Below are 26459 nucleotides of genomic sequence, written 5' to 3'. Positions count from 1 at the left end.
TGTTGAGTATTTTCAATCACCCAATATATGGTGTTTTAAATACCTTTGAGAAATTATGTGAAATAGACTTAAGGACAAGATTGGACTCCCATAAACGCATTAGAATGGTTAATTGTAACATTTCCAAAAGTGAGCTAGACTTCATTGCCTTACTCAACCAATGTAAAATTAGGGTCATGAAGCCAGATAAGGGTGGGGGACTTGTTTTTATGGACGAATATCAATATGAAAATAAGATGTTTGACCATTTACAGTCTGAAGCTTATTTGAATTCTAGCCTAAATAAAGTCCACCTGGCATATAAGAGAATTAGGGGCGTACTAGATGATCTGTTCTTGGAAGGCAGCATAGATATTGATACTTTTCATTTTTTATCTATGCCAGCCCCGAGGATTCCAACCGTCTTTGATTCTCTGAAATTGCACAAAGGTTTAGTTGATCCGCCTTTTAGGCCAATAGTGGATGGCAGAGGATCTATTACCTACGCATGCGCTAGGTATGTTGATGGTATTCTTAAATCCTTTATCCAGGATGAACCACAAATATGTAAGGACTTCTGGAGTTTTTTGGAGAACATTAATCAAATGGTGTATAATAAGGATTTTATTTTCCTGGTCATAGATGTTAAAGACTTATACACTGTCATTCCCCAGCAGTTGGGTATTGAATGGACCAGGAATTTTATGCTTTTTAAGAAGGCAGATAATGCACAGTTATACTTAGTAGAGACACTATTGGAATTAATTTTATCTAATAACTATTTGGTTTTTAAAGGTCAATTCTTCCTCCAAAAAAAACGGGATAGCCATGGGGTCCCCCTGTGGAAGTAGTTTTGCAAATAGTGTAATGGCATTTTGGGGACGCAGTTGGCTTTTTCAGAATAATATGCATCAACAATTTGTCGCATGATACACTAGGTACCAAGACGACATGTGTTTTATATGGAAAGGACACATAAACCAGATTCCTGCCTTTATAGATAGCATTTCACAGATGACTGAATTTCTTGAGTTTACTTATACCATAGGAGCAGATGAAATTAATTTCCTTGTTGTTAAGATTTGTAAAGTTAAAGATAACAAATTCAAATCCATGATTTACAGGAAACTTACACATTCGAACAGTTATCTCCACTTTACTAGCAGTCACCCCTATCATCAAAAAAGAGGAGTAGTGAAGGGGCAGTTTGTTAGAGCAGCCAGGATGATTTCTGAACAACACGATTTTATTGGCGAATGTGAAAACATAAAAACAATGTTTTTTAATATAGGATATCCAGATACATTAATTAATGAAATAATGAATGAGGTTTTGACCAAAAGGGAATCTGGATACTTTTAAGCCTCTTCTTTGTGGAGGAACAATGCAAAGGGAGGAGGAATCGTATACAAATAATACTAATATGATTTTAAATGAGCCTCCCGGTATAAATTTTCTTTTTACATACTGCGTTGATCATGATGTTATTAAAGAAATTATTGTTAAGAATTGGAGTATTATCCTGGAAGATCACGCTTTGTGTAAAATTATTGGCTCCCAACCAAAATTTACCTATAGAAGAGGTGTAAATCTGAAGAATCTAGTAGAGATGTGTAAATCTAAGAACAAAGTTGTAGGTATGGGTAAATGTGGTATGTGCCCTCAATGCAAACACATTTTACCTGGTGACAAAATAAATATTAATGGGAAAACATATCACATGAATGGTAAATATAATTGCGAAACAAAAGGGGTTGTGTATGTTACATTGTGTGAGAAATGTCCCTCCTTTTACATAGGGAAAACCGAAAGGATGCTAAGAAAAATAATTTATGAGCATCTGTATGCAATAGGTAGAAGAGACTTAACTAATGCTCTTGCTAGACACATTGTTGAACACTTGGATCACTCATTTTTATTTGTAGTTGTTTATCAAGTTAAGAATGATATAAATGGAGGCCCGTGGCAGTTACATTTAGAAGAACAAGAGGTGTTCTGGCAAATCAGAACATCTGCATATCTGCCTCCAGGTTTCAATGAGTATGCCTCTATGTATTTTAAAATTAAAAGCATTGCGTAGATAAATTTTGTACATAGTCCCCTGGCCTCTTATTATATATTTTTAGATAATATCATGAAGTTTTTTAACAAAGGTTTTTAGAGTGTTTAAAGGAAGGTATTTAAAGTTAAATATAATAGTTAATATGACTACCCTACAATATACTTATATATTTAATCTATAATTCTAAATTTAATAATTATGTATGTATAAATATTCGGATTTTATACATGGTTACTAATGTTATCTAATAGGTTTTACATATAGAATTTTTTAATGCTTGCATTTATTTGTGGTAATTAATATGTACATGCTTACGGCCAAATAGCCATTTATTTTGGCCAGTATTTGTCGTGTGCACCGATGCATGTATGTAGTATATAGTTTTGTTTTAAGTAAATGTGTAAGGTTTCACCTGGTTTGACATTTTAATTTTGTGTACATGCATTTATATAGGTAATTAACATACTGAGGTTTGCCAAGTAGTCTTGGTTTAGTACTGTTTTGGGGTTATAATTTCTTTTTATATTTATATATGGGTGTTTACCTTTAAACCCAAAAACTTGGTTTTATTGGATAATTAATTATTGTTGTTAATTGATTGTTACATGTCTTGATGTTTATAAAAACTGGAAGCTGTGTAATGTTCAGTGTTTGTCTGAAGAAGGTTGGGTAATAACCCTGCCGAAAGCACTTACATTAAATAAACAGTCCGTGTCTAGCTGTAACAGTATTTCACTACTGAACTAGAATGTTTATGTTTTTCAGATGGGTGCATATCATACCATTGAACTGGAACTGAACCGCAAGTTTACACTGGCCAAAAAGGTGTGGGACAGTGTGGTGCTTGAACGAATTGGTAAGGAAGTTTTCTATATCTTACATTTGAGTTTGTCCCTTACAGTTTTATTGTAGTAGGTGTCATATCTGATGAAGTCATACCCAAGCAGATTAAGTACTTTATTCACATTTGTTTTTTACTTTACTGTTTTTTTCATTATATTTGATTACATTTTATAAATAACATGTTTTAGATTAAAAAAAAATGCTGTATTTGATTTTTAGTTTTAATGCTAGCAGTGGAAAGTATTGATAATGCATGTAATAGCATATTTATTTCCTGCGGGTGTCATTTCTAGTCATTTTATTTTCAGCCATGTACAGTTCTCTGTAATAAGGCTTGTTACAAAGATGGTAACTACCCTTCAGAATTTGGGAGTGGGATGGTATATATTAATGAGCCTGTGCTTCTTATGAATGTTACTTATGGGATGCTACATATTAATGAGCATGTGCTTCTTATGAATGTTACTTATGGGATGCTACATATTAATGAGCATGTGCTTCTTATGAATGTTACTTATGGGATGGTATATATTAATGAGCCTGTGCTTCTTATGAATGTTACTTATGGGATGCTACATATTAATGAGCCTGTGCTTCTTATGAATGTTACTTATGGGATGCTGCATATTAATGAGCATGTGCGTCTTATGAATGCAGCCTTGTTTTACTGTGCAGGAGCTGTGTGCGTTATCTGACTGTATTCTTACACTGTGCACTGGGTGAGTTTGGTGTATGTGACATTGCTTTACCAGTGCAGCAGGTGTGTTCTTTATATGACTGTATCCTTACACTGTGCACTGGGTGAATTTGGTGTATGTGACGTTACTTTGCCAGTGCAGCAAGTATGTGCTTGCTCTAAGTGTAACCTTATTGTGTGTGGTAGGTGTGTCTGCTGTGAGTGTATTCTTACACTGTGCACTGGGTGAGTTTGGTGTGTGTGACGTTATTTTACCTGTGCAGCAGGTGTGTGCTTGCTCTGAGTGGAACCTTATTGTGTGCGGTGGGTGTGCCATTTGTGAGTATATCCTTATAATGTGCACTGGGTTGGTTTAGTGTATATGAGGTTACTTTTACTATGCAACAGGTGTGCGCTTGCCCAGAGTGTAACCTTATTGTGCACAGTGGGTGTGCCTGCTGTGAGTGTATCCTTATACTGTGCACTGGGTGGGTTGGATGTATGTGATGTTACTTTACCTGTATAGCAGGTGTGCACTTGCTGTGTGTGTAATCTTATTGTGAGTAGTGGGTGTACCATTTGTGAGTGTATCCTTATAATATGCACTGGGTAGTTGGTGTATGTGAGGTTACTTTACCTGTGCAGCAGGTGTGTGCTTGCTCGGAGTGTAACCTTACTGTGTGCGGTGGGTGCTCCTGCTGTAAGTCTAACCTGTTTGCAGTGGGTGTTTTTCTTGTAGTGTGCTGTGCATGCATGATTGCTGTAGTACATTCTTATTGTTATATGTTATATGTCATGAAGATTGGCAGTATGAAGGGAAACGTTCAGACAAAAATGGCCTGACAAAAGACAAGGATGAGAGGGACATAGTGGAAGAAGAGGTAATTGGAATATACAGAACAATGTAAGAAGGACCCCTAACGTCACTGAGGCATATAATGACATGTTCTCTGATGTGAAGCCAGCTGTCTTAGAGATTGAAGTTAAACGGGCCCTAGAAAGCCTAGCGAATAACAAGTTTACAGGAAATCATGGAATTTCAGCTGAATTGTTTAAAACTGGGCAAAATTAACCAGCTAATTTTGCTTGGAATTTGCTATCGATTTGGAAAACACAACAGTGGCCATTAGTTTGGAACAGGTCAGTGTATAGTCCAGTCTCAAAAAAGGGCAATGCTGAAGTCCGGTCAAATTATGAAACAGTAGCACTTGTTTCACATGCTAGCAAGGTAGGGCACAAGACCCTGCAAGCTATAACCTAGCAGTATATAGACTGAGAACTTCCAGCCATACATACGGGTTTCAGAAGGGACAGAAGACCGAGATCAAATTGCCAGCATTACTTAGATAATCAAAAAAGCAGGAGGGCTCAGAAGAATATCTACTTCTGTTTTACTGACTACTTCTTTGTCATGACAGTAATAAACTGTGACAAGGCCTTGAAGAAATGGAGATACTAGGTTACTTTATTTTCCTTTTCAAGAATTTGTATAGAGAACAGGAAGCAGCAGTTGGAGCCACATATGGAGTAACTAACCGATTCAAGGTTGGGAGAGGAATGAGACAAGACTATAAATTGTCGTCATACTAATTTGATTTATATGCCGAATATATCATGCAAAATGCTGGGTTACACTAACCACTTGCTCAAAATTGCCAGTGAAAAGTATGAACAACCTCAGATATGAAGATGATACCACTCTGAGGGCAGAAAGTGTGGAAGATTTGAAGAGCCTGTTGATGAAGATGAGTAGAGTATGAGGTAGAAACTGCAAAAGCTGGCCTGCTGCTGAACATCAAAAAACTAAAATGTTGCCATCTATCCCTATCACTTTTTTTGCAAGTGGATGAGGATAAAGTGGAAGCATTGGCAGATTATATTTTCTTGGACGTCAAGATTTCTGCAGATGGTGATTGCTGCCTTGAAATTAAAAGATACTTGCCTTAGAAGGAATGCTGTGCAAGTTTAGGTAACATGTTAAAGAGTAAGGATATCACATTGTCAACAAAGGTCCATATAGTCAAAAGTATGGTTTTCCAAGAAATAACATAAAGATATGAGAGTTGAACTGCAAGTACAATTGCGCACAAGAAAACTGATGCTTTTGAATTAATGTGTTGGATAAGACTTTTAAGAATGTCATAGAGTACAAGAAGGTGAAATCATTTAATACTTAAGGATAAACATAGCTCAGTGGGAGGTCTGAGAGTAAAGCTAAATCTCTGGTACTTTAGCCACATAAAGTGAAGACAGGATTTAGTAGAGAAAATGTTGATGCTGGGAAGGATTGAAGGCTGACGAAGAAGGGGGTTGCAGAGGCTAAGGTTGCTAGACAACATTGTTGAGGTAATAATTATCAGTTAGAAAGAAGGTAAAAAAGCAGTTGCTGGCAGACAGACCTGGTGTGCTAAAGTTCTTGAAGTCCTGAAAAGTCAGACTTGGCTAAGCAATAACCACTGACACGTTATATGCCGTGAAGTGCTTGTAAGCTTGCTGTGAGTGCAACCTTATTGTACTATGCAGTGGGCACGTGTGAGTGTAACCTTGTACTGTGCAGTGGGTGTATGTGAGTGTAATCTTATCGTACTCTGCAGTGTATGTGTTTGTGTGTGTCTGTCCGTGTGTGTGTGTGTGTGTGTGTCTGTCTGTGTGTGTGTGTGTCTGTGTGTGTGTGTGTGTGTGTGTGTGTGTGTGTGTGTGTGTGTGTGTGTGTGATTATAACCTTGTTGTCCTTTGCAGTGGGTGTGTGTGATTATAACTTTATTGTCCTGTGCAATGGATGTGTGTATAACCTTATCATACTATGCACTGGGTAGGTGTGAGCGTAACCTTATTGTATAGAGTCGATATGTGTGAGTGTAACCTTATTGTACTTTGCAGTCTTATTGTACTTTGCAGTGTGTGTGTGTGTGTGTGTGTGTGTGTGTGTGCGCGAGTGTAACCTTATTGTACTATGCAGTGGGCATGTGTGACTGTAACCTTATTGTACTATACAGGGTGTGTGCGAGTGTAACTTTATTGTACTATGCAGGGGGTTGTTGCTCGTTAAGGGGATATATTCTTGCTTTACTGTGCAGTGGGTGGGTGAATGCTTTTGAATGGAGCCTTACACTGGGCAGTGGATGATGTTTTGCTTTGAGAGTGTCCTTGTTACACTGTGCAGTGTGTGTATGCTTACTTTTATTGTATTTTTATACTATTGTATAGTTGATCAGGGTGTGTGGAACTTTATTTATGCCATGCAGTGCATTTATTATTCCTGTGAATGTTGTGTATGTTTTTGTGCTGATATCTTTTGAAATTCTATATTTCCTGAATGTTCCTTTGTCATTGGTTTCTCTTGGGGGTGGGGTTTACTGCTGTGTTTATGTATTTTCTAGGATATATTGCCTATCTTTTTGTCCCATGATGAAGGGCAGTTCATTCAGGTATGAGCACCCCTTGTTACTGTTACCTTAGTTTTGCACATTATAAAAATAGACCCTGTCTGAGCAGAATAAAATCTTATGTCTAGATTGCAGCATGGCCTGACATGATGGGGAGGACTGTTCAGTGACATAGAGGAGGGCGCTGGTTCTAGAGAAAGTTACTGATAAGCCCCAGAGATATGCTTCTGTTCTGGAAAGCTACGTAGTGGAGAGCTCACCAAGCAGCTTAAAAGATTGGTGAAAATTGTGTTTTAACTATTACAGCATCCATATTCAGCTCCCCACCATATACACAGTTTATTGTACTTTCTAAGCCCAGATCTACAAACTGTACATCTAAAAAAATAATTTAAAAATTAGGTGTTTTGCATGACCTTATTTGCATTTTTCATAAGCTGTTTGTTGGTTTGAACACCGTTGTAGTACTTATTACAGAATATATTATTGTAAATGTTTTTTTTTTTTTTGTTTGTTTTTGCATCTGTCCATGATAATTGTCATCTCTGGTCCTGCTTTCAGATCAAGCGTGTGACCCTGCCCAAAAAGCTGATGTAGCTGCAGTGGTCATGCAGGAGGGTCTGGCAAACATCTGCCTGGTGACCCCAAGCATGACACTTCTCCGAGCCAAAGTTGAAATGACCATCCCAAGGAAGCGGAAAGGCAACTGTTCCCAGCATGATAAGGTAAGGAACATGAGGGGCCCCCTGTTAGTTAGCCTTGGATAGCTTAGTGGATTTTGGTAGCTCCAGGTTAAGCTGTTTTTAACAGGACAGTGTTTGTGACGGTGCTGTAGACAGTTGTGTAGGAGTACTAGGGAGTGTGTGTGTGTGCGCGTGCGTGCATGTGTGTGTGTCTGTTAATCATTGTACCCATCCTGACCTTTTCCATTAGGCACAGGTGTATAATATTAACTGAGTAGAAGTAACCATGCAGGTAAGTGGAAAATATAGAGCTTGTGGGGAATTGCTCGAATATGCTTCTGGGGTTATGTTTGTGTTGGGACAGAGGGAGAGGACCTTGTTGTCCCTAATGTTTACTGCAATGCACAACTGTAATGATTTAACCACTTCACAGGCTCTCAGGTGAGGTGGGGAGGGGGCTACTAATGTAAGGAATGTCAGATTAAAATATTTTTTGAAAACTGTCTAAAGGACCTCAGAATTTATTCAAGAAACCCAGTGAGTTTACACCAGTAAATCCTTCAATTGTTGAGGCCTTTTTTAATTGTATGAATGTAATTGTTATGAATTATCTCACAAATGAATAACTGGAAAATGTAATTTGACTCATGCTCAATTTTCTGTCATTACAGAGTTGAGATCCAATTGAGACATTGAAATAATTTCATTGGGTAATGCTGTTGCTCTAGTCATAATGGACCACAATTTTTATTTAGAACAGGTGATGCTTTTGCTTGATAATAAAGATCGATATGAGCTTGTTGGAAAAATTTGTATTAATATTGTGATAGCTAAAGTGAAACTCAGTCATGTGATCTGCATATGAGTGGTTTAATAAACAGTAATCTGTTTGAATATTTTCATGAGAAGAGTCCAGTCATACCTTTGCTGCATGGGTTACCCATAATACATAAGTGTGCCACTAATCATGGATGGAACACTGAGCCCTTGTCCATTTATGTAGAGAAGAAATTACAAGCATATTTAGTCTTAGAACCTGCTCTGCTGACCAATGCTAAACAGTTTTCTGTAGTTTGTAGACATGTTATCAACAGCATATTGGTTTTGTTATTATTTTGTCCTATTAGATGAGAAATCATTGTTCACTGGGATTCCTCATGACAAAGGCATAGAGAGTGTAAGGGAGTAACTTTTATTGTATACTAACAGAGAGAGTGTGAGCATTACTTTATGTATTTTATTGAAATTGATTATTGAAAATAATATTTTCTTGTTTAATAATTAGATTCATTTACAAAGAAAGGGTGTGGCTGTGGGCATCTTGAGCAAACAGCTACGCTAATATGGTTTTGCTGTACTGGGAAAAAACACGTGCTAGTCAATGTTACATATTATTAGGATCATAGAAAGTTACTAGGCTATTGGCCCTGGGGCCCTTATAAGCCTAGCCAAGAGTTTAGCCCATATTTAGACAAGTCAGCACCCAAAGCCCCTTTCCAGCAGGGACATAGGTGGAAACTCAGGGGTGTATTTACTGTTACCCATCGAGTTATCCAGGTTGCGCTTAAAAAGGGAATAATGAGGTACTGTGCTTGACTTGGAGAGGGAGTCTGTTCACAGATGGGGGAGTCTTTGGGACACACATCTGTCCTGCCAACAAGTCCTATTGATGTCACAGACCAGGTTGAGTTTGTGTGTGCAGGGTACTCGAGTGGAGCTTGACTTACGGATATGCAGCAGTCCCATCACGGCAGGGTCTGAGATTGCTTTGTATGCCAGACAGAGGTCGCCTCTGAGGAGTCTGTATGAAACTTAGTAGATGGACAGGGCTTTTAGCCTATCTGTGTAGGGCAGATGTTTAAGGCCCTGGATTCTCCTGGTGAGGAACATCTGTAGTCTCTCAAGCTGCTGCATGTGCTCTGCGAAGTACATGCTGAAAGGACCATTGTACTCAATAATTGGCCTTATAAGGGAAGAATACAGGGATGTTATGACCTCCTTGTCCCTGGATGAGATATCCTTACTTTTGAGATGGGCCATGTAGAAAGCTTTCTGTACAATGGAAGTAACATGGTGGTCAAAAGTCCGGTTGCTATCAACCTGGGTTCCCAAATCCCTGATTGTGTGCTTAGGACCTTGTTATTAATGTGATATGTGGGGACGTCACTCTCTCCAAAGGGGGTCATGATGCATTTTTTGGCTTTCAGCTTGAGGCCATGTTTCTGACACTAGTCATTTGTTTGGGTGAGACCCTATTGGAGGACATCCACATCACTTGGGGAATTGACCACGCCCAGCTTGCAGTCATCTGCAAACTTAGTCAGCCATAGCCCACTGGTTGTGGCCTGCACCTCAGAGAAGTATAACCCCGAATAACAGAGGGCCCAAGACCGATCCCTGGGGTATGCTGCTCATTACGGGTCTGCTGCTTGAGGTGGCTTCCCCTGTTTTGATTAGGTGGGTTCTGTCAGTAAGCCAGTTTGCTACCCATCTGGTAACATATGAATTAATGCCTAGTTGAGAGAGTTTATCGGTTATGCCCGAGTGGGAATAGTGTCGAAGGCTTTGGCCAGGTCACGGTAGGTGGTGTGCACTGTCTTCCCCCTCATCCATGGCTTTGGTGACTGTGTCAAAGAAATCAACCAGATTTAACAGATGTGACCTCCCCTTGAAAAAGCTAGACTGTGTGGGGTCTAGTGTTGGAGGTTGCAAATGTCCCTGTGAATGATGTCCATGATAATCCTTTCATGGCCATGGCGATCAGGCTAGTTAGGCTGATGGGTATATAATTTCCCTGATTGGTGGATGCTCCACCTTTGTGTAAAGGGATGACAGTGGCTGTCCTCCACTTCGCTGGAACAAAGCTGGTACTCGGGCTTTGGTTGTGTAGGATGCCTAATGGTGCTGCAAGTTCATGCCTAAGTTCATGTGAGATGCAGCCTGGGATGTTATCGGGTCCCATGGAGGCTGTATTTTTTGCCTTTGAGAGGGCAGTGAAGACCTGTTCCCTAAAGATAAGGGGTGGGGGGAAGGTACTGGGGATGTCCTGATTTACTGATGGGGGGGACAGAGGGGTGAAGTTTTCAGTGAATCTGTCAGCCAGTCATTTGGCTATATCTACAGCATTTGTGTATGTGGTGTGCTTGACCATCAGTTCTGAACAGATCTGGGTGCTTTCTTTGAGACTGTGGACATATATAAAGAAGGCCTTATGATTGCCTCTAGTGGATGTGGCCAATTTGGACTCGAAGTTGGCTTTAGAGGATTTCACTAGTGCTCTTATTTGCTTGTTCAGGCTAAGGAGAGATTGCTTCCAATTGGGCACCTGCTCCTCCTTGGTCCTGGACAGCAATTTTTTCCTTTTGTTATATAGTTTATTTATTGCAGATGTCCACCAGACAGGTTTACTCTTCCTTGCAGAGGATGATTTTGTCCTGTCAGGTATTCCTGATTCCATTCAAATATATAAATGCTCGTATAGTACTTTGGTGTAGATTTGGACATTGGTGCCAGTTCCTACAGAGGGTAATGAGGCTGTGAAGCTGTTTATACCATCCCTCAGGAGGTTGTGATCAGCTTTGGAGAAGTTCTTTTGTTTGACCCTAGCTGGAGGGGGGTCAGAGGAGATTGTGAATTTGAAAGTGACCGCTTTATGGTCGGATCTTACCAAGGAGGATGATACTGTAGGGGTGCTGCTGTGGTTACTCATGTTGGTTAATACCAAGTCCAAGATATTATCACCTCTTGTGGGGGTAACAACTAGCTGTCCCAAGGCATTAGCATTGATAAAATCGAGGAATCTCTGGGTGTTTGTGTTCTGGCATGAGTAGTTTTTCTAACCTATGGTTGGGTAGTTAAAGTCGCCCAGGATCAGGGTAAAGGGTTGAATCTTGATAGATTTGAAGAGGTCCAGATAGGTGGAGTGGGCATCTTTAGTCAAATTTGGGGGCCTGAAGCTAGCTAGATTTGAATAGTGGTCTTGTCAATGGTTAATTGCACCTGATGTGTCTCCTGAGCATCATACTATTTAACCAGCATGGAGGTGTGTGTGTCTTTAATATATATTGAAACTCCACCTCCTTTGGCTTTGCTGCCCACAATTTGGGGTCTGAATTTATGATAGGATGAGTAATCAACTGAGGCTGGGGCACTCTATGTAGCTTTGAACCAGGTTTCTGTCACTGCACAAATGTCAGCATTTTTCCAGGCTAAGAATGCTTGTAATGAGTGCAATTTCATGTTTAGACTCCTAGCATTTAGCAGCATGACCTTTAATTTGCATTTTGTTGAAATTTATATGGTGGTAGTATTGACTTTGTGACTTTTCCTAAAAAAATGGCATTATGGGCTAGTCAAGGGCCTTTGCCAAAAGCCCAAGTGAGACACATGCAGGCCATCTCTAGCAAAGCATCGTTGTCTGTCGATCATATTTTCCCAGGCTGTCAGGTGCTGGATCCCCCTGGAATGACACCAGAAACTAAGCCAATTGTTAGTCAGTCATTTTCTGTTTGTATTGAGGCATCATTCTGGGTGACAGTAGAATGCTGCTTAAGGCTAGGAACCTACCTGCTTGGGACACACATTCAGTGAGCTCAATCATGTCTGTCTTCATATAGTCCAGGGAGGTATGTCTCTGTCATAGTCCATGTTGGTGTGAATCACTTGAGTCATAACTGTACCTGTTGTTGAGAGACTTGAGTGTGTGTTGTGATATGTCAGATTTTGTCACCTGACAAACAACTAACCATGACTTTCTCCTTATCCAGGCTGGTGAGATGCACATCTGTATGTCTCACAATGGATTCTCCAATGACTAATATGTTGGGTTTTTATGGTTAGGCCTTAGTGGTTGTGAGACAGAGGTGTGTGGACTATGCATGGTATGTGGTGTGGAAGGTTGTGGAGTTCATGTGTATTTTTTGCCTCTGAGGTCTCCTCTGTTTGTTTGGGTTTGTTTTTGTTGAGAACCTCTGCATATGTGGGTGTGTTGTGTAGTTGTGGGTGGTATTTGAGGTGTAGTAATTGTGTTGACAACCTTCTCAGTGCCAGGTATACTGGCTTGTGAGGGAGAGAGCATAGACTCTAGGTTCTTAATGTAACTGCATCTCTCACAAATTGTGTTCCTAGGTGGTAGTATTAGATGGTTGTCTATGTACATGAGGCAGTTGCTACACTGTCTCAGCATGCCTATATCAACCAGGATGGCAGGAGAAACCGTAGGAAATTGTCCATCCAAATTTGTCAGATTCTAAGGAAAAGATGCCAGGGAGGGCTAAGGGGGAGGCCTAAAACCCAAGTGCTTAAACCAAAACTAAGAAGCTTGGAATAACACAATTTAAACAGGCTAAAAACATATAAATGCAGCAGAAAAGATGCAACTGAACATTTTACAGAACAAGTAGCAGAAAAAGCAAGATGAGGTAATAGAGTAGGAGGAAGAAACACAAATAATGTAAAAGCAGCTGAATAAAGTTTACATTTTAGTAAAGTAGAAAGGGAGAAAGGAGGAACAGAAGGTAATTCAAGGTCAAGAAACTAAGGGGGTTGGCCTTCCCAAATGTTCTCGCTGTATTAGGTAGAATGAGCTAATGAGACTGGACTGGGAGCTCATATAACATCAAACTGCTCTGCAAGTAAACCATGCTTTATGGAGAGTCGGTTGTATGCATTATGTCCAAAGCAAGGCAGCAAGATGCACCCTCTGGAATAGTGTACAAGGTGACCGGGAGGAATACACTTAAGGTAGTACTGTACCACCCACATAACTATGGGTCCTGTGTGAACAAAGCTATTTGGCAGCAAAATCTGTAAAGTTCTATGCAGGAGAAACCTATATACAGTATGAGCTGCCATTGTTGGCAGCTGTGCTAAGCACGAAGACAGGATTATTAAACACCATAGTGCTCATTACACATTGTACTTGTGTCTCCATGAGTGTGCACTTTCTGACCACTGTCAAAAAGTTATTGATTTCTGCCATGGTTTGAATCATTGCTGGAATTTTCAACTCCTAGAAATTATGAACACGTGTTTGAGGAAATATGAAAGGGCTTCTGGCACCCCTTTTCGGGGAAAAAAAAAACGTACACTGCTACATACATGGATTATGACTGCTGACAGCCTTCAGTTCATACAGCTCAGTATTGTTGCCCCTCTTTTTGTAGGTTCATAAATTCATAGGAGATTACTAGGCAAATGGCCCAATGGCTGCAAGCGTAGCTAGTTTTACCTAGATTTTACCCAATTTATTAGCCCTAGGGGGAAAGAAAACAGAGGTCAGCAAGTGGGGTTTTGACAGTTTATACAGACTGCTTTTGTCCATCCATAAGGGACATGGGCACCACCCCAGGAGTGAATCTGTGATTTCCCATCCATTAGTCCTCATTTTGCTTGACGTTTTTCAGGGAAGGACTCTGCTTTATGTGAATAGGAAGTGTATTCCAGAGGAGGGGCAATCTCTTGGGACACATCTGTCTCTCTCTAGCATGATCTATTCATGTCAGAGATTAGGTTCAGTTCCTTAGAGCAGGGTAACCTTCGTGCAGTTACTTTTGTGAATATGCAATATTTCCATCAGGGCTGGGTCAGAGACAGCCTTGTAGTTGGGCATAGATCACACCTCAGTACTTGGTAAGAAACTGAATACAACGATAGGGCTTTTAATCAGTCTCATATGACGTGTTGGTTATACTCTGTATTTTTTGGTGAGAAACTCCTGAGGACACTCACTGTTGCAGGTACCTGGCAAGGTACATGCCAGTGGGTGCACTGTACTCTACTGGTCAGAAGGTTGAGTACAGTGGTACTACAACATCTTTAGATCTGAATGCCATGCCCTTACTTATAAGCTGAGCCACACAGATTTCCTCACCACCATGGATACATGGTGGTCAAAGTTCAGATTACCATTTATCTGAATACCCAGATCTGTCACTACTGGGTCCACTCTTGGGGGTGCTGTCAGTGTTGTAATTTGCTTGAGCATTTTGTTTCTGAAAGGGTATTGCTATGTATTTCTTCATATTTAGTTTGAGGCCATGGCTCTGACAAAAGTCACTAGTCTGTGTCAGTCCTTTCTGTAGGATATCAACATTGTTTGGGGAGTCAGTGAGTGCCCCACCAACTTGCATTAATCAGTAAGCTTTGTCAGCCAAAGGCCATCTACATTTGCTTTGATATCAGTGAAGTATATTCCAAAAAAGAGGGGTCCCATCACTGTACCCTGTGGTACTACACTGGAGACTGACCTCTTGCTGGATGTGGATTCCCCCACTATAATAACATGTCTTATCCGTGAGCCATTTGGCTATCCAACAGGTGATGTAGCGTTTTGAGTTTATCTATAATACCTGAGTTGGGTATCATCAAATGTCTTGTCCAGGTTAAAGTAGGTAGTATTCATGGTCTTATCCTCATCCATGGCCTTGGTGACCTTCTCGGAGAAGTCTACCAGATTGAGCAGGCAGGACCTACCCTTGGCAAAGGTGAACTGTGTTGTGCTAGAGTCTGGAGATTTCCTACGTTGTTAATTGGATACAAGATTATCCTTTCCATAGCCTTGCATATGAGGCTAGTCAGACTTATGGGTCAGTAATTTCCTGGATCCGTTGATGGTTCCCCCTTGTGCAGAGGGATGACTGTTGCTGTTCTCCATTTTACTGGGACAAAGCCTGTCTGGACACTGTAGCTAGAGATCTGAATGGGTCTACTAGGTCATGTTTCAAGCTAATTAATAGGCATCATGGGATTCCATCAGGACCCATTGATGTTGTGTTTCTAGCATTAGCAAGCACAGTGACTACCTGTTCCTTTGTGATAACAGGCAAAGAAATGTTAGGGGGTATTTCATGGGGAGTGACAAGAGGTGATGTGTGGGTAAAATCTGAGCTGAATTTATTGGCCAGCAGGTTTGCTATTTCTTCTGGCTGAGTATAGATAGGGTCATCTGCAGCCAGCTCACCACATTGTTGAGTGTTTCATTTAGGATTTTGGACATAACTGAAAAATGTTTTGTGGTTATCATTTGCTTGGTAGGCTAGTTTAGTCTTGTATTTAGCTTTTGAAAATGACTTGTTCCCTGATTTACCTGTTGACAACAATGACATATTTTTTTCTCTGTGCACCTTCCACTTGCTGTTACACAGGAATTACTTCCTTCTATTGTATAATCTATTTATTCCAGGAGTCCACCAGGGTGACTTGTTTTTCCAGCTTCACCTCAGTTTAGTTTGGTCAGGTGCTGCTGTTTCTATGCAATTCTTTAACTGGTTGTGCTGCTGTGCAGGACATTCACTTATACTTCTGCAATTGCTTTTGTGTTTTGGGGGTTAGAGGAAGCTTTAAAATTATATATGATCTAATTTAATAGAAGGTAATTTGTCTTGGAAAAAGTACTTAGCACTTCAGAGCTTGATGGGGTTTCTACCATTACAGTTATTTCAAAGGAGACTGATTTATAATTCAATCTTGTCAATGAAGACTTTATGCTGAGGGACATTAACACTCCCCCATGTTTATTAATATAATATTAAATATTGTCAGTGATTATTTTTCATCATATAGTTAATGCTATATGCATTTTGTGGATGATATCTTTTTGCTGGGACAGGTGATTTAAGACTGTTCCAGCAGTATATTATTCATTTAACTAACACCATCATTGTTTTAAAATTTTCTTTGGAATTTTCTAAAATGCACCTTCACTTTTTAGATGTCATTGTGTCAAAGGGTTCTGATGGGAAAATAAAGACCACCTTTTATAAGAAAGAATGCAAGAAGAATGCCTTTGTTAATAGAAGCACTATGCTTCCAGCTTTTATATTTAAAAATATTCTAAAGGGTCAGTTTTTGAGGGTATCTAGACTCACAAGTGATGATGGTGACTTGGGAGAAGTTTTTGCCCAATTAAAGAATGATTTTATAGATAGAGGTTACAATAAAGATAGTGCTGAACAAGTAGCTGATGAAGTGATACGATTTAGAATTTCTTCAGCAGCACTGTTTTTTAGTGACAGTAATACAATTACTAGCGCTGTTCGACTGGACAATTCAGAGTCTCTGAGGATATCCTTGACAAATTCCCAGAACTTCATTTATGTTTGTGACATCACTATTTGGCTCGCATGCTGACCCGATATACTGTGGGTGACGAACTCTAGTGCTTCATTTGCCTGGCTTACTATTTGCCTTGGTGGGAGCTTGGCTGTGATGTAAAATCTCTTGGATCATTTTTTTCTGGCTTGTACAGATCTGTTTTACTGATTGATTGCTATCACGGTCTTTAAGTCTATATATTACCGGTCAAAAACATTTTCCTAGACAGTAATACAATTACTAGCACTGTTTGATTGAACAATTCAGAGTCTCTGAGAGCATCCTTGACAAATTCCAGGAACTTCAGTTATGTTTGTGACATCACTGTTTGTCTCACGTGCTGACAAGATATACTGTGGATGACGAGCTGTCATGTCTGATTTGTCTGGCTTCCTACATCAACTTGAATTTTTGTCCCAGCTCTCCTACCCTTTTGCTGATGTTGTTGTTGTCTTTCAGCTTTTCCTGGTTAGGGGTCGCCACAGCGGAACTCCGGTCCACTAATGATTGGCAGTAGATTTTCACGAACGCCGAGGTACCAGCTCGACGTTCAACCTTCAACGAAGGCACTCCCATTTACGCATGCCTTTTGAACGCCCACCCAACCGCGGGGAGGACATGCACACAAAAGGCACTCCCCACACTCCAGCTCTTTTGCTGATGATGATGTTTAAAAAGCCAGTGTCTCTGGCTTTTGCACCTTATGGTAATCTGACTGTCAAGAGTCCCTTCCTCCCATTTTGATTGCTATTGTCAGTTGTGTAAGCTAATTAAGTACTTTTCCTACCCATTGTTTTACATAGATCCATCATACTGAGAGCCGACTTGGCAAACAAGTATAATTCTTAAGCTAATTTTCTTTACTACAAATTATCATTTTCACAAAGCTGCCATCTGCTTAGCATCCTTACCATAGGCTGAGAGCTTCCTGAATAAATCCTTTGCCATCCTTGGCAAATAAAAAAATTATCTTACTATTTTGCACTTCATTTATGTTATCTGCCAATGTTTGCACTTTAAATCGTTTTCAAGTACCCCTAATATTGTACTGTTTGCTGATTGTTGAGAACTACACTTTTCAGAAGTTCTGCTGGCAGTGTTACTGTATAGTTTCTGCTTTGTATTTTTCTTGTTGCTTAATTGTTATATTCCTGCAGTTCTGGTTTCCTTTGTTTTAAGTGCCTGTTTAAATTTGGCGTGTTTGAGATGATATTGGCTGATTCCCACAGAGCTCAGCAACTCTTGTTGTCCTCGCTGGAGCCTCTGACTTTGTTTACTTCATCAATTGCCATCTAGGCACAAGCTGAGTACTTGTATTTAAAAATTACACTTCTAAAAGCTGTTTTAGTGATCAATTATGATTGTGTGTTTACCTGAAATTACTGCATTTGCTGAAATTGCCTTGTCTTGCTAGTTAAAGTTGTTTTGTGCTAGTATACTCTCTCTGAAGCAATGTTTTTTGTGCTTTTGCATTTAGAGGACTGGGATATTCCATCTAGTGGCAGTGATGGTGTCCTGGTCTGTCTGTGCTGGAAAACATAGAAGTTTACCTATAAAATTAGTACTATGATTGTAACCTGCAATTTATTGATTCACTGCACAAAGTTAAGCTCATAGTGGCTAGCTTGAGGATCAGATAGCACTAATACCGTATCCTAGGACTATCCAATACCGGATCCTAGCACTATCTAATACCATATCGTAGCACTATTCAAGTCTAGTCCCTATCTCTAGAGAACAGCTATCTTGCACGTCAGATAGCACTAATACCATATCCTGTCACTAATACCATATTGTAGCACTGTTCAACTATAGTCCTTAACCTATAGACCACCCTTAGAGACTTCTGTAAAACTCACTTGTCAAACCCTAATAGCCCACCCTAATACAGACCCAGACAACATGGATATGCAATTTTCAAATGTCTCTTTAGGCAGCTTGGTAAATACGGACATTCTGAGACAATGTAGCAGTTGTCTCATGTTCACTGGCAACCTTTTAATCCTTAAAGAAACCCAACACATTATGTGGGAGATGTATGTATACAATTTCCCAAGCAAAAAACTCACATACAAACAAAGTTGTCAAGAACACAGGTACGCACACACACATTACACCCACCACACACACACACACACACACACACACACACAACATGTACACAGTTATTTTCAAGTGTAGTGGGTATACTAAAGTAATCAGGTGCACCTGTTTTTTTTCCTTCTTTTCTGTTTTTCCTTGTTCATTGTTAAGAAATGTAGGCACTGCAATGTCACAAAAATAAATTCTGGTCAAAACAACATGATATAAGAAAAAATTGATGTCGTTTTTCTCATTCTTGCGTAGCGAATGACTGGATTAATGCTCTTGGCTTGATGTAGAAACATGTTTTAAAAGAAAGCAAATAAATAAACAAATAAGAACATTGAATATAATAAAGTTATCCTCTACAAATAAATGCTTGCAGAAGCAACTGTCTATCTGGTTCACATGTTGCCATGGAGACAATCTGATAAAGAGCAATAAAAACATAATACTTTTTCTTTCAGTGGCTAAGATATAATGTTTTCTGAGAGCATTCAAGTGTTTTCCCAATCTACAAGAGCAGCAATAAATATCAGATAAAACCAGACAGCACTTAGTAGAAGCACAGGCTGTACCATACATCTTACAGTGGATAACCTTTCTTGTAGGTTGACTGAAGTCTGTGAGTGTGGTTGTCAGTTTGGACTGTTGCTCCTATTAGGAGGGTAAAACTTCAGTATTTGAAGATGTACCTAGTTTTGTGTGTTCGTATTGAGCTAATAGGTTTTAGGGGTATATTGGGGGAGTATTTTTTTTTTGTTTGAGGGCTTTCAAACAAACAAAAATGTTTTGTACGATATTACATGGAATTAAATGGGTATGACAAGAAACTATATAAATATCAACCTGTCAAACATTAGTGTATATATGCAAGGTAAAAGCTGGGAATAGATACTTAACAAAAAAGCTGCTACACATAAAAGGTGGGAATAATAATTTTTTAACATAATGATGCTTTCTATATTACCTTTAAATATTAGTGGTCTCATAGATATATACAAAAAAGAAAGAATAGTTAACTGTATTGAAAATGTAGAGTGCAAATATCTTTGCTACAGGAGACACATTTGAAGTATTTATATTCCACCGAAAACTGCTATAATGCAACTTAAGTAAATTATGGGAGAAATGATCAACTTTTAACAAGGAATATTACTTATAGGAGGGACTGGAATTTGATTTACAACAATGAAGATGTGCCTGGGGGCCCAGAAGGGGAAAATAAAACAAACTGGGTAGATTTTTGAAAAAAAATATGAAAATATTTGGCATGGAAGATTGTGAATTCAGTCGTAGGAGCTTGGGTTGAATTTACGTATTATTCCCCAAGATACAAAAACTGGGCTAGGCTAGACATAACTTAAATTTCACAGGAACATATGCATTTAATTGAAAGTTTTGGTATGCATCCAATAACTGTTTCAGATCACGCCCCATAATAACTGAAATAAAACACAGGATGATAAAATAAATAAAAAAGAGACATTGTTGCTTTTCCCACCTATCTGTTGAAAAGAGAAGACTTTAAGGAATGGGTAGTGGAAATTATTCAGAAGCTGTTAGAGAAGATAGAATTTTTTTATTATATAGTTAATATATATACTATAGCTAGGGAGTGGGATAAAAATTAAAGTACAGTTTAAAAGTAGGATGGAAATAAAAGATATGGTTAAGAAGTAAGAATTATTTAGAGGGACTGACAAATGTTAGAAGTATTGTAGAACAGGGGGAATCTCAGAACAAGAACAGGAGCAGTTGTAGAATGCTAAACGGAAAATAAGGGATTACCTCAATAATATGCATGAGGTTAGAAAGATTGCAATTAAGCAGCAGTTTTTTGGTAATTTCTGGAGCACAAAAACTTTTAGCACAATGACTCTGGCAATAAAAAGTAGAAAGGGTTGTCACCAAGCTTACGGAGCCCATAACAAGGAAGATAACAAGATCCTGTAGCGGTACTAGAAATATTTCAGACATTTTATGAAAGCCTACATAAAGCAGAGACCTATGGAATCAAGAAAAGGTACAAATAGAAATGTTTATGGAAGAATTAAATATGCCGAGTTTAGAGGTTGATGAGGCTCAGTTACTAAAAGACTAGAAGGAGATGAGATAAAATAGTGATGTAGAACCAATCCACAGGTATTCCTGTGGAAATTTGGAGGCTAGGAGGGAAAAAAATGATAAATATCAGAAAGATTTTGTTTAGCAGTATTTTAAGAGAAAGAAAAGCACCAACGTCCTGGAAGAAAGCAGTAGCAACTGTAATGCCTAAAGAGGGTAAAGACCCATCAGATCCAACTTCATACAGGTCCATTTCAATCCTAAACCATGATTTTACAGTGGTTATGTCTATAATAGCTAAAAGAATGATAAAGATGATGCCAAAATTGATAGATATGAATCATTGTGCTTTTTTGTGGAGGGGAGGCAAACATTTGACAACATTAACAGAACAGTCATTATCCAGTGGGAAGCAGAATATAAGAAAATGCCATTTTTGTTGGTGGATCTTGATTCAGAGAAAGCATTTGACAGAGAAGCTGGGAGTTTATGAGCAGAGCAACGAAAGCATTTGCATTACCTGATAAAATTATAAGGTTGACTAGGAGGATATATGAGGGATCGGAGGCAAAAATTGAAGCGGGTGGGTTCTCTGAGCAGAGGAATCCGACAGGAGTGTCCTCTTTCCCCTTTCTTATTTGCTTTATATTTAGAACCATTGGCAAAGAAAATAAAGGACTCAGAAATTCAAGGATATAATTGGTGTGACAATGTAAGGTATTGCCAGCTATGCCAAGAGAAGTAGGGCATTGGATGTGTAACATATGCCACTATAGCTAGCTGGAGTTTTGTAAAGAATTATATGTCATTTGTATATCAAGCTGATTTGTACAGGTGCTTGTGTTGAAAATGTATTTGTAAAGCTGCGCATGTTAAAATGTACCAACATTGTTTCCTGGTGGACAGGAAAGAAGTATTCATGTATGTCAGACTGTACTATTGTAACTGATTAAATGGCTTAAATGTCTATGTTGTAACAGAGGATACTAGAAGAAATGAGGTTAAGCTCAGCCCCGACTAACTTTTAGAAAATTATCCTGAAATTAACTTGCTTAATTTAGGCCATAAAGATTGTATCTCACAGTTCTGATTGCAGCCAGGTACGAAATGTCTGTGAAAACAAAGACTAGGAATCCTGCTGTATTGTCCTTAGCAGTGAACTAATTGGTACCCTGGAATGATGGAAATTGTTGAAATGGTTTTATAGCTTTCAGATGCTATAACACATCTTAGCAAAGCTCTGTCTTTGTATATGGTAACACATATGTTCGAGATTCTGGTTCAGTTTCTATGTAGTAAAGGGGCAGTATGGGAACCAGAAATCAGATGACCATCTGTATGTGATGTAATTCTGTAATCCAGCACTGACATGATGTTTTAATACTAGATGAGACAGAAGTCTCAGAGCACTCTGTTTTTGAAACCTGACAAGAAGGACGCCCTCACTTAGATCATCTTGCCTCGCTCTAGTAAGTGAACCAGGGAATAGGAATTCTTTAGATCAGTCAGGAAAATATAGTGAGGTTAGTTAATTACCGTATCTGCGTGAATCTATTCATCTGTGTTATTTCAATATTTCCTGTGACTGAAACTGGTGTTTATTATGTGCAGATAGTTGGTATTTTCATGTTCTTTTATAATTTTTATTAAATATATTTAAACGTTTCATTGCAGCTGGTCTTTTAGGGAATATTTTAACCTTTGAGAGTACTTATATTTATTTGGTGACACTGTGGCCACTCCTGAAAGCCTTACTGCTTTGGTCAAACACTGCCATTTGTATAATATTAATTTTACTCAGTATAATTGGGTACCTTAGGGTAGCTGGCTTTGGAGTACCTGGTAGCAGTAACTACCTTGTAGTCTGGGCAAAGGGTAGCGGAGTGAGTAAATCTGTGCCGGCCTTTCTCAGATGTGTGTGCGTGCACGCGTGCAAATCAAATCTCAGAGTGTGTGTGTGTCAGCTGCTTGGAGCAGGGACACAGAGCACTGCTTTCTTAGAGAGGGTGGTGGAGGACTTGGCTTGGACACTCAGCTGAGGACTCAACTCTACAGCTGTGCCAATGGGGAGTCTTATTTGGGGGCCTGGAGAGAGAGAAACCCAGTCCCCAGACTGAGTGCTGAGTGTGTTCATGTGCTCATAAGGGAAATTGTGCTTGGTGCAGACAGCTACATCTGGAAGTACTGTGCGTGTATCTATCTTTGTTCCAAGTGAACATTCCTCTCTGGTGTCAGTGGTGAGGATTCAGACTTCTTGATTACTGGCCATGAGGGGGGTTGTCACAATTGGTACAGTATTCAAGAAAAGCTGGCTGTATTTCCAGATGATATTATTTTATACCTGATAAAACTAGAAAAGGATATTTCAGCGTTGTGGAACATTTTGAGACAGTTTCAGATATTTGTGGGATGCAAAATTAATGAAGCTAAAACAACGGCAATAGCTGTAAATTATGTACCCATACACAAATTGGTTCAGCAATATCCATATTTATGGAGACATGATAAAATAAAGTACTTATGGATTAAAAAGGATTCTGGTGTGGCAGCTAAGGATATGAAGGAAGAGACTAAACAAAAGATAATACAAAAACTGAGAAATTGGAAGCTCTGTTATATGGATATGGATAGCAAGATATAAATGGTTAAAATATTTTTAGTCCATTTAGTTTTATACATAGGTCCTGCATATTTTTATCAACCTGTGGAGAGTTGTGGAATGGAATTAATAAAAGCTGAAGGATTTTATGTGGGAGGGGAAGATGGCAAGGGTCACGTGGAATAAGCTGATTCTTCCAATATAACAGGGCAGTTTGGGATTACCCAATTTGAAGGGGTATTTCAGAGCTGCACAGTTAAGACTCCTATATAGCCACATGCAGAAACCTGTAATTCAGAGGGGAAAGGGATGATGATAAAATGGGATGGGGGGGTGTAAGAAACTAGGAGAGACTGGGATTTTGGATGCAGATCCTTAAGGAGAGTAACAATAACCGTGCATAATTTTATATTCATAAAGTAGCAGAAATTAATCTAAGAATTAACCCAACATGGGAATGGAGAAAGGAGATTCTGCTGATAGGGATGACTGCAGTTAGGAATACAGATAATAGACAGGAGGGGGCTGGAATTTGCAGAAAACTGGCAATGGAACCAAGGTATCAGGAGCAAATAATTAGAGAGGGAAAGGTAATAGAATGGGAAGAAGCCAATAACTTATTTGGACTTCAGGCTAGAGATTGCCTTCCCTAGGGAGGATTGATATCAGAGTATAGGCAAACAGAAATAAATAGGGGGGATACTAAGTGAAAGACCACCACTGGTAGAGTTTTCAGTAGAGTCTAGAGCAGAAGTTGCTGTTTAAAAATAAATAATTAATAGAACATACAAAATATTGCATGATAACTATAAGAATCAGTCAGAGGAGGTTAGAAATGATTGGGAAGAGAGATTGGATAAGCAATTCACAAAGAAACAATGGAGGATTTATGTATGTGTCCGAAACGTGCAACAATGTGTAAACGATTTAGGATCTTTGCTTGTAAGTGTTTACATATATATATTTTTATACCCCAAGTAGACTCCAAAGAATTTTTCCTCAGGTAGACAGCAAATGTTGGAGGTGTGATGGAGAAGAAAAAGGTAATTGGGAACATATTTTCTGGGATGGAATGAGTTGGCAAATTTTAAAGATTACCTGCAGACTACTCTGTCAGCGATACTGGGTGAGCAAATTAGTGTAACTAAAGAAACAATTTATTTGAACTATGATAAAGAATCTGAATTGCCTAGTCTAGTAAGCCCTTGCTGAGTTTAATTATGGTGATTGTCAAAAGAAGCAGTTACTAGAAAATGAAATCAAAGTCTGAACCAACTTTACTAGAAGTAGTGAATATAATAACAGAGATAAAACAACTGGAATTGGAATCTTTAGAAAAGGGTAGGAACAAAGTATATAGAAAAACTGGGAATTCTGGGAACAGTACATGCAGAGGAGGAACAATGTTTAAAAGAAGATAGGATTTGAATTAGCTATGTAATGTTTGGAGGAACAATGTTTAAAAGAAGAAGGGATTTGAATGAGCTATGTAATGTGTGACTGACAATGACTAGATAGATCATAAGTGATGTATAATGTTTGCAACTAAAATTAAGTCAATATGGTTTGTGATGTTTAATATTTGCAACTAAAATTATGTCAATATATTTTGTTTTCATTTCTATAAATGTATGATTGCCTATATCATACATGATAATTTAATAAAGATGTTTCTTGTGTTAAAAAAAAGAATTCTACTGCTCTTATGTAGAACTACTGGAGGCACTCTCCAGATCACCAACCACTGTATTCATGGGAGACTAACTACTGCTGGATAGACTGGGAAACATACACTTCCAACAGCTTGCAGACAAAAACGTTCCCTTGTCTTTACAGTTAGTACGCAGTTGAACCAGTGGTTAAAATATACTCGACCTTGTTCTCACCAATATGGGAGAGTGCTGCATGTCACATCCCCACTGGTGTGGTTGGATCACAAAGCTGTCTCATGTGAGATAAAAATCAACTTGGAAAACCCAGCAAATCCTGCTACTGTTAAAAACTATTCTAAAGCAAACTACATCCTATTAAGCTACAGTATGTCAAAATCCAGACCCGCCCAACCCAAAGTTCACAACAGCCTATGCAGAATTATTCACAGAAACAGTGTACAGACGTGTAAATTGCTGCATCAAGGTTGCTGTGCCTACCAAAAGTAAGCCCAAAACAAACCACACTGGTGGAATCCTAATCTTAACTGGGTATACAAGAAAAGGAGAAAAGTCATGGCTAACGTCAGAAAGAGCAACTCTCATAATGACAAGAGCTCACTAATAAAATTAAACAGGAAACTAAGAGAACTACGCAAGTAAAGCCAACAAGGCAAGTTATGAAATCACTATAGATTCTCAGGCTTAAGACAACCACAAAGCTATGTCCAAAACCTCAAAGGTAACACATAACAGTGTGCAGAACAGATTCGCTATCAGTCTTCACTGAGCAGTGACATAGTGAATCTGCTGGCTGACAAATTCATCTTAGGTTCATAGGTTCATAGGTTCATAGGTTCATACTAGGCTATCTGCCCGAGGGCATTTACAAGCCTAGCCCATAGTTTTGTGGCTTACGCCACCCCTTTAGTATGGGGAACTATACCCATTATTTTGCTGTGCCTCTGTTGAGCAGTGACACTGAGGTAATCCCTGGGGTATATCTGCGAGTTTACATCCCACTGCCCCCTGCCCCCTTGTGAAATCTTTACTAGTATAACCCCCCCACACACATCTATCAGCAGGGGAACAGGTCATACCATTGTTCACTAAGGCTAAAAACATAGCCTCAGTAAGGCCCAACAATATCCCAAGTTGCCTCCTAAATAGCCTGAAACATGACCACTCAGGACTACATGAGTCACTTTTTTAACTACAGCCTCAAAACAGGCTACGTACCAAACAAATGGAGTATAGCAATAGTAGACCATCAACTGACCCTGGAAACCACAGACCCATAAGTCTGACTAGTCTAATATGCAAACTGTGGAACAAATTAT

At 39.0% G+C, this 26459-nt stretch overlaps 1 protein-coding gene across 1 annotated transcript in view; it reads left to right on the top strand.

Moving 5' to 3' along the window:
• Nucleotides 1–26459, top strand: part of PELO (pelota mRNA surveillance and ribosome rescue factor) — a 1269508-nt gene that overhangs the window by 21695 nt on the left and 1221354 nt on the right. The window contains exons 4-5 of the mRNA XM_044086588.1: nucleotides 2807–2897; nucleotides 7508–7671. Coding sequence (XP_043942523.1) covers nucleotides 2807–2897; nucleotides 7508–7671 — 255 coding nt within the window. The remainder of the gene's footprint in view (nucleotides 1–2806; nucleotides 2898–7507; nucleotides 7672–26459) is intronic.

Source organism: Protopterus annectens, chromosome 10.part0 (assembly GCF_019279795.1).
Source record: "Protopterus annectens isolate FY-2018-M chromosome 10.part0, PAN1.0, whole genome shotgun sequence".
Taxonomy (NCBI): Eukaryota; Metazoa; Chordata; order Ceratodontiformes; family Protopteridae; genus Protopterus; species Protopterus annectens.
Note: the sequence above shows the minus strand (reverse complement) of the source record. Positions and strands in the feature narration are given on the sequence as shown.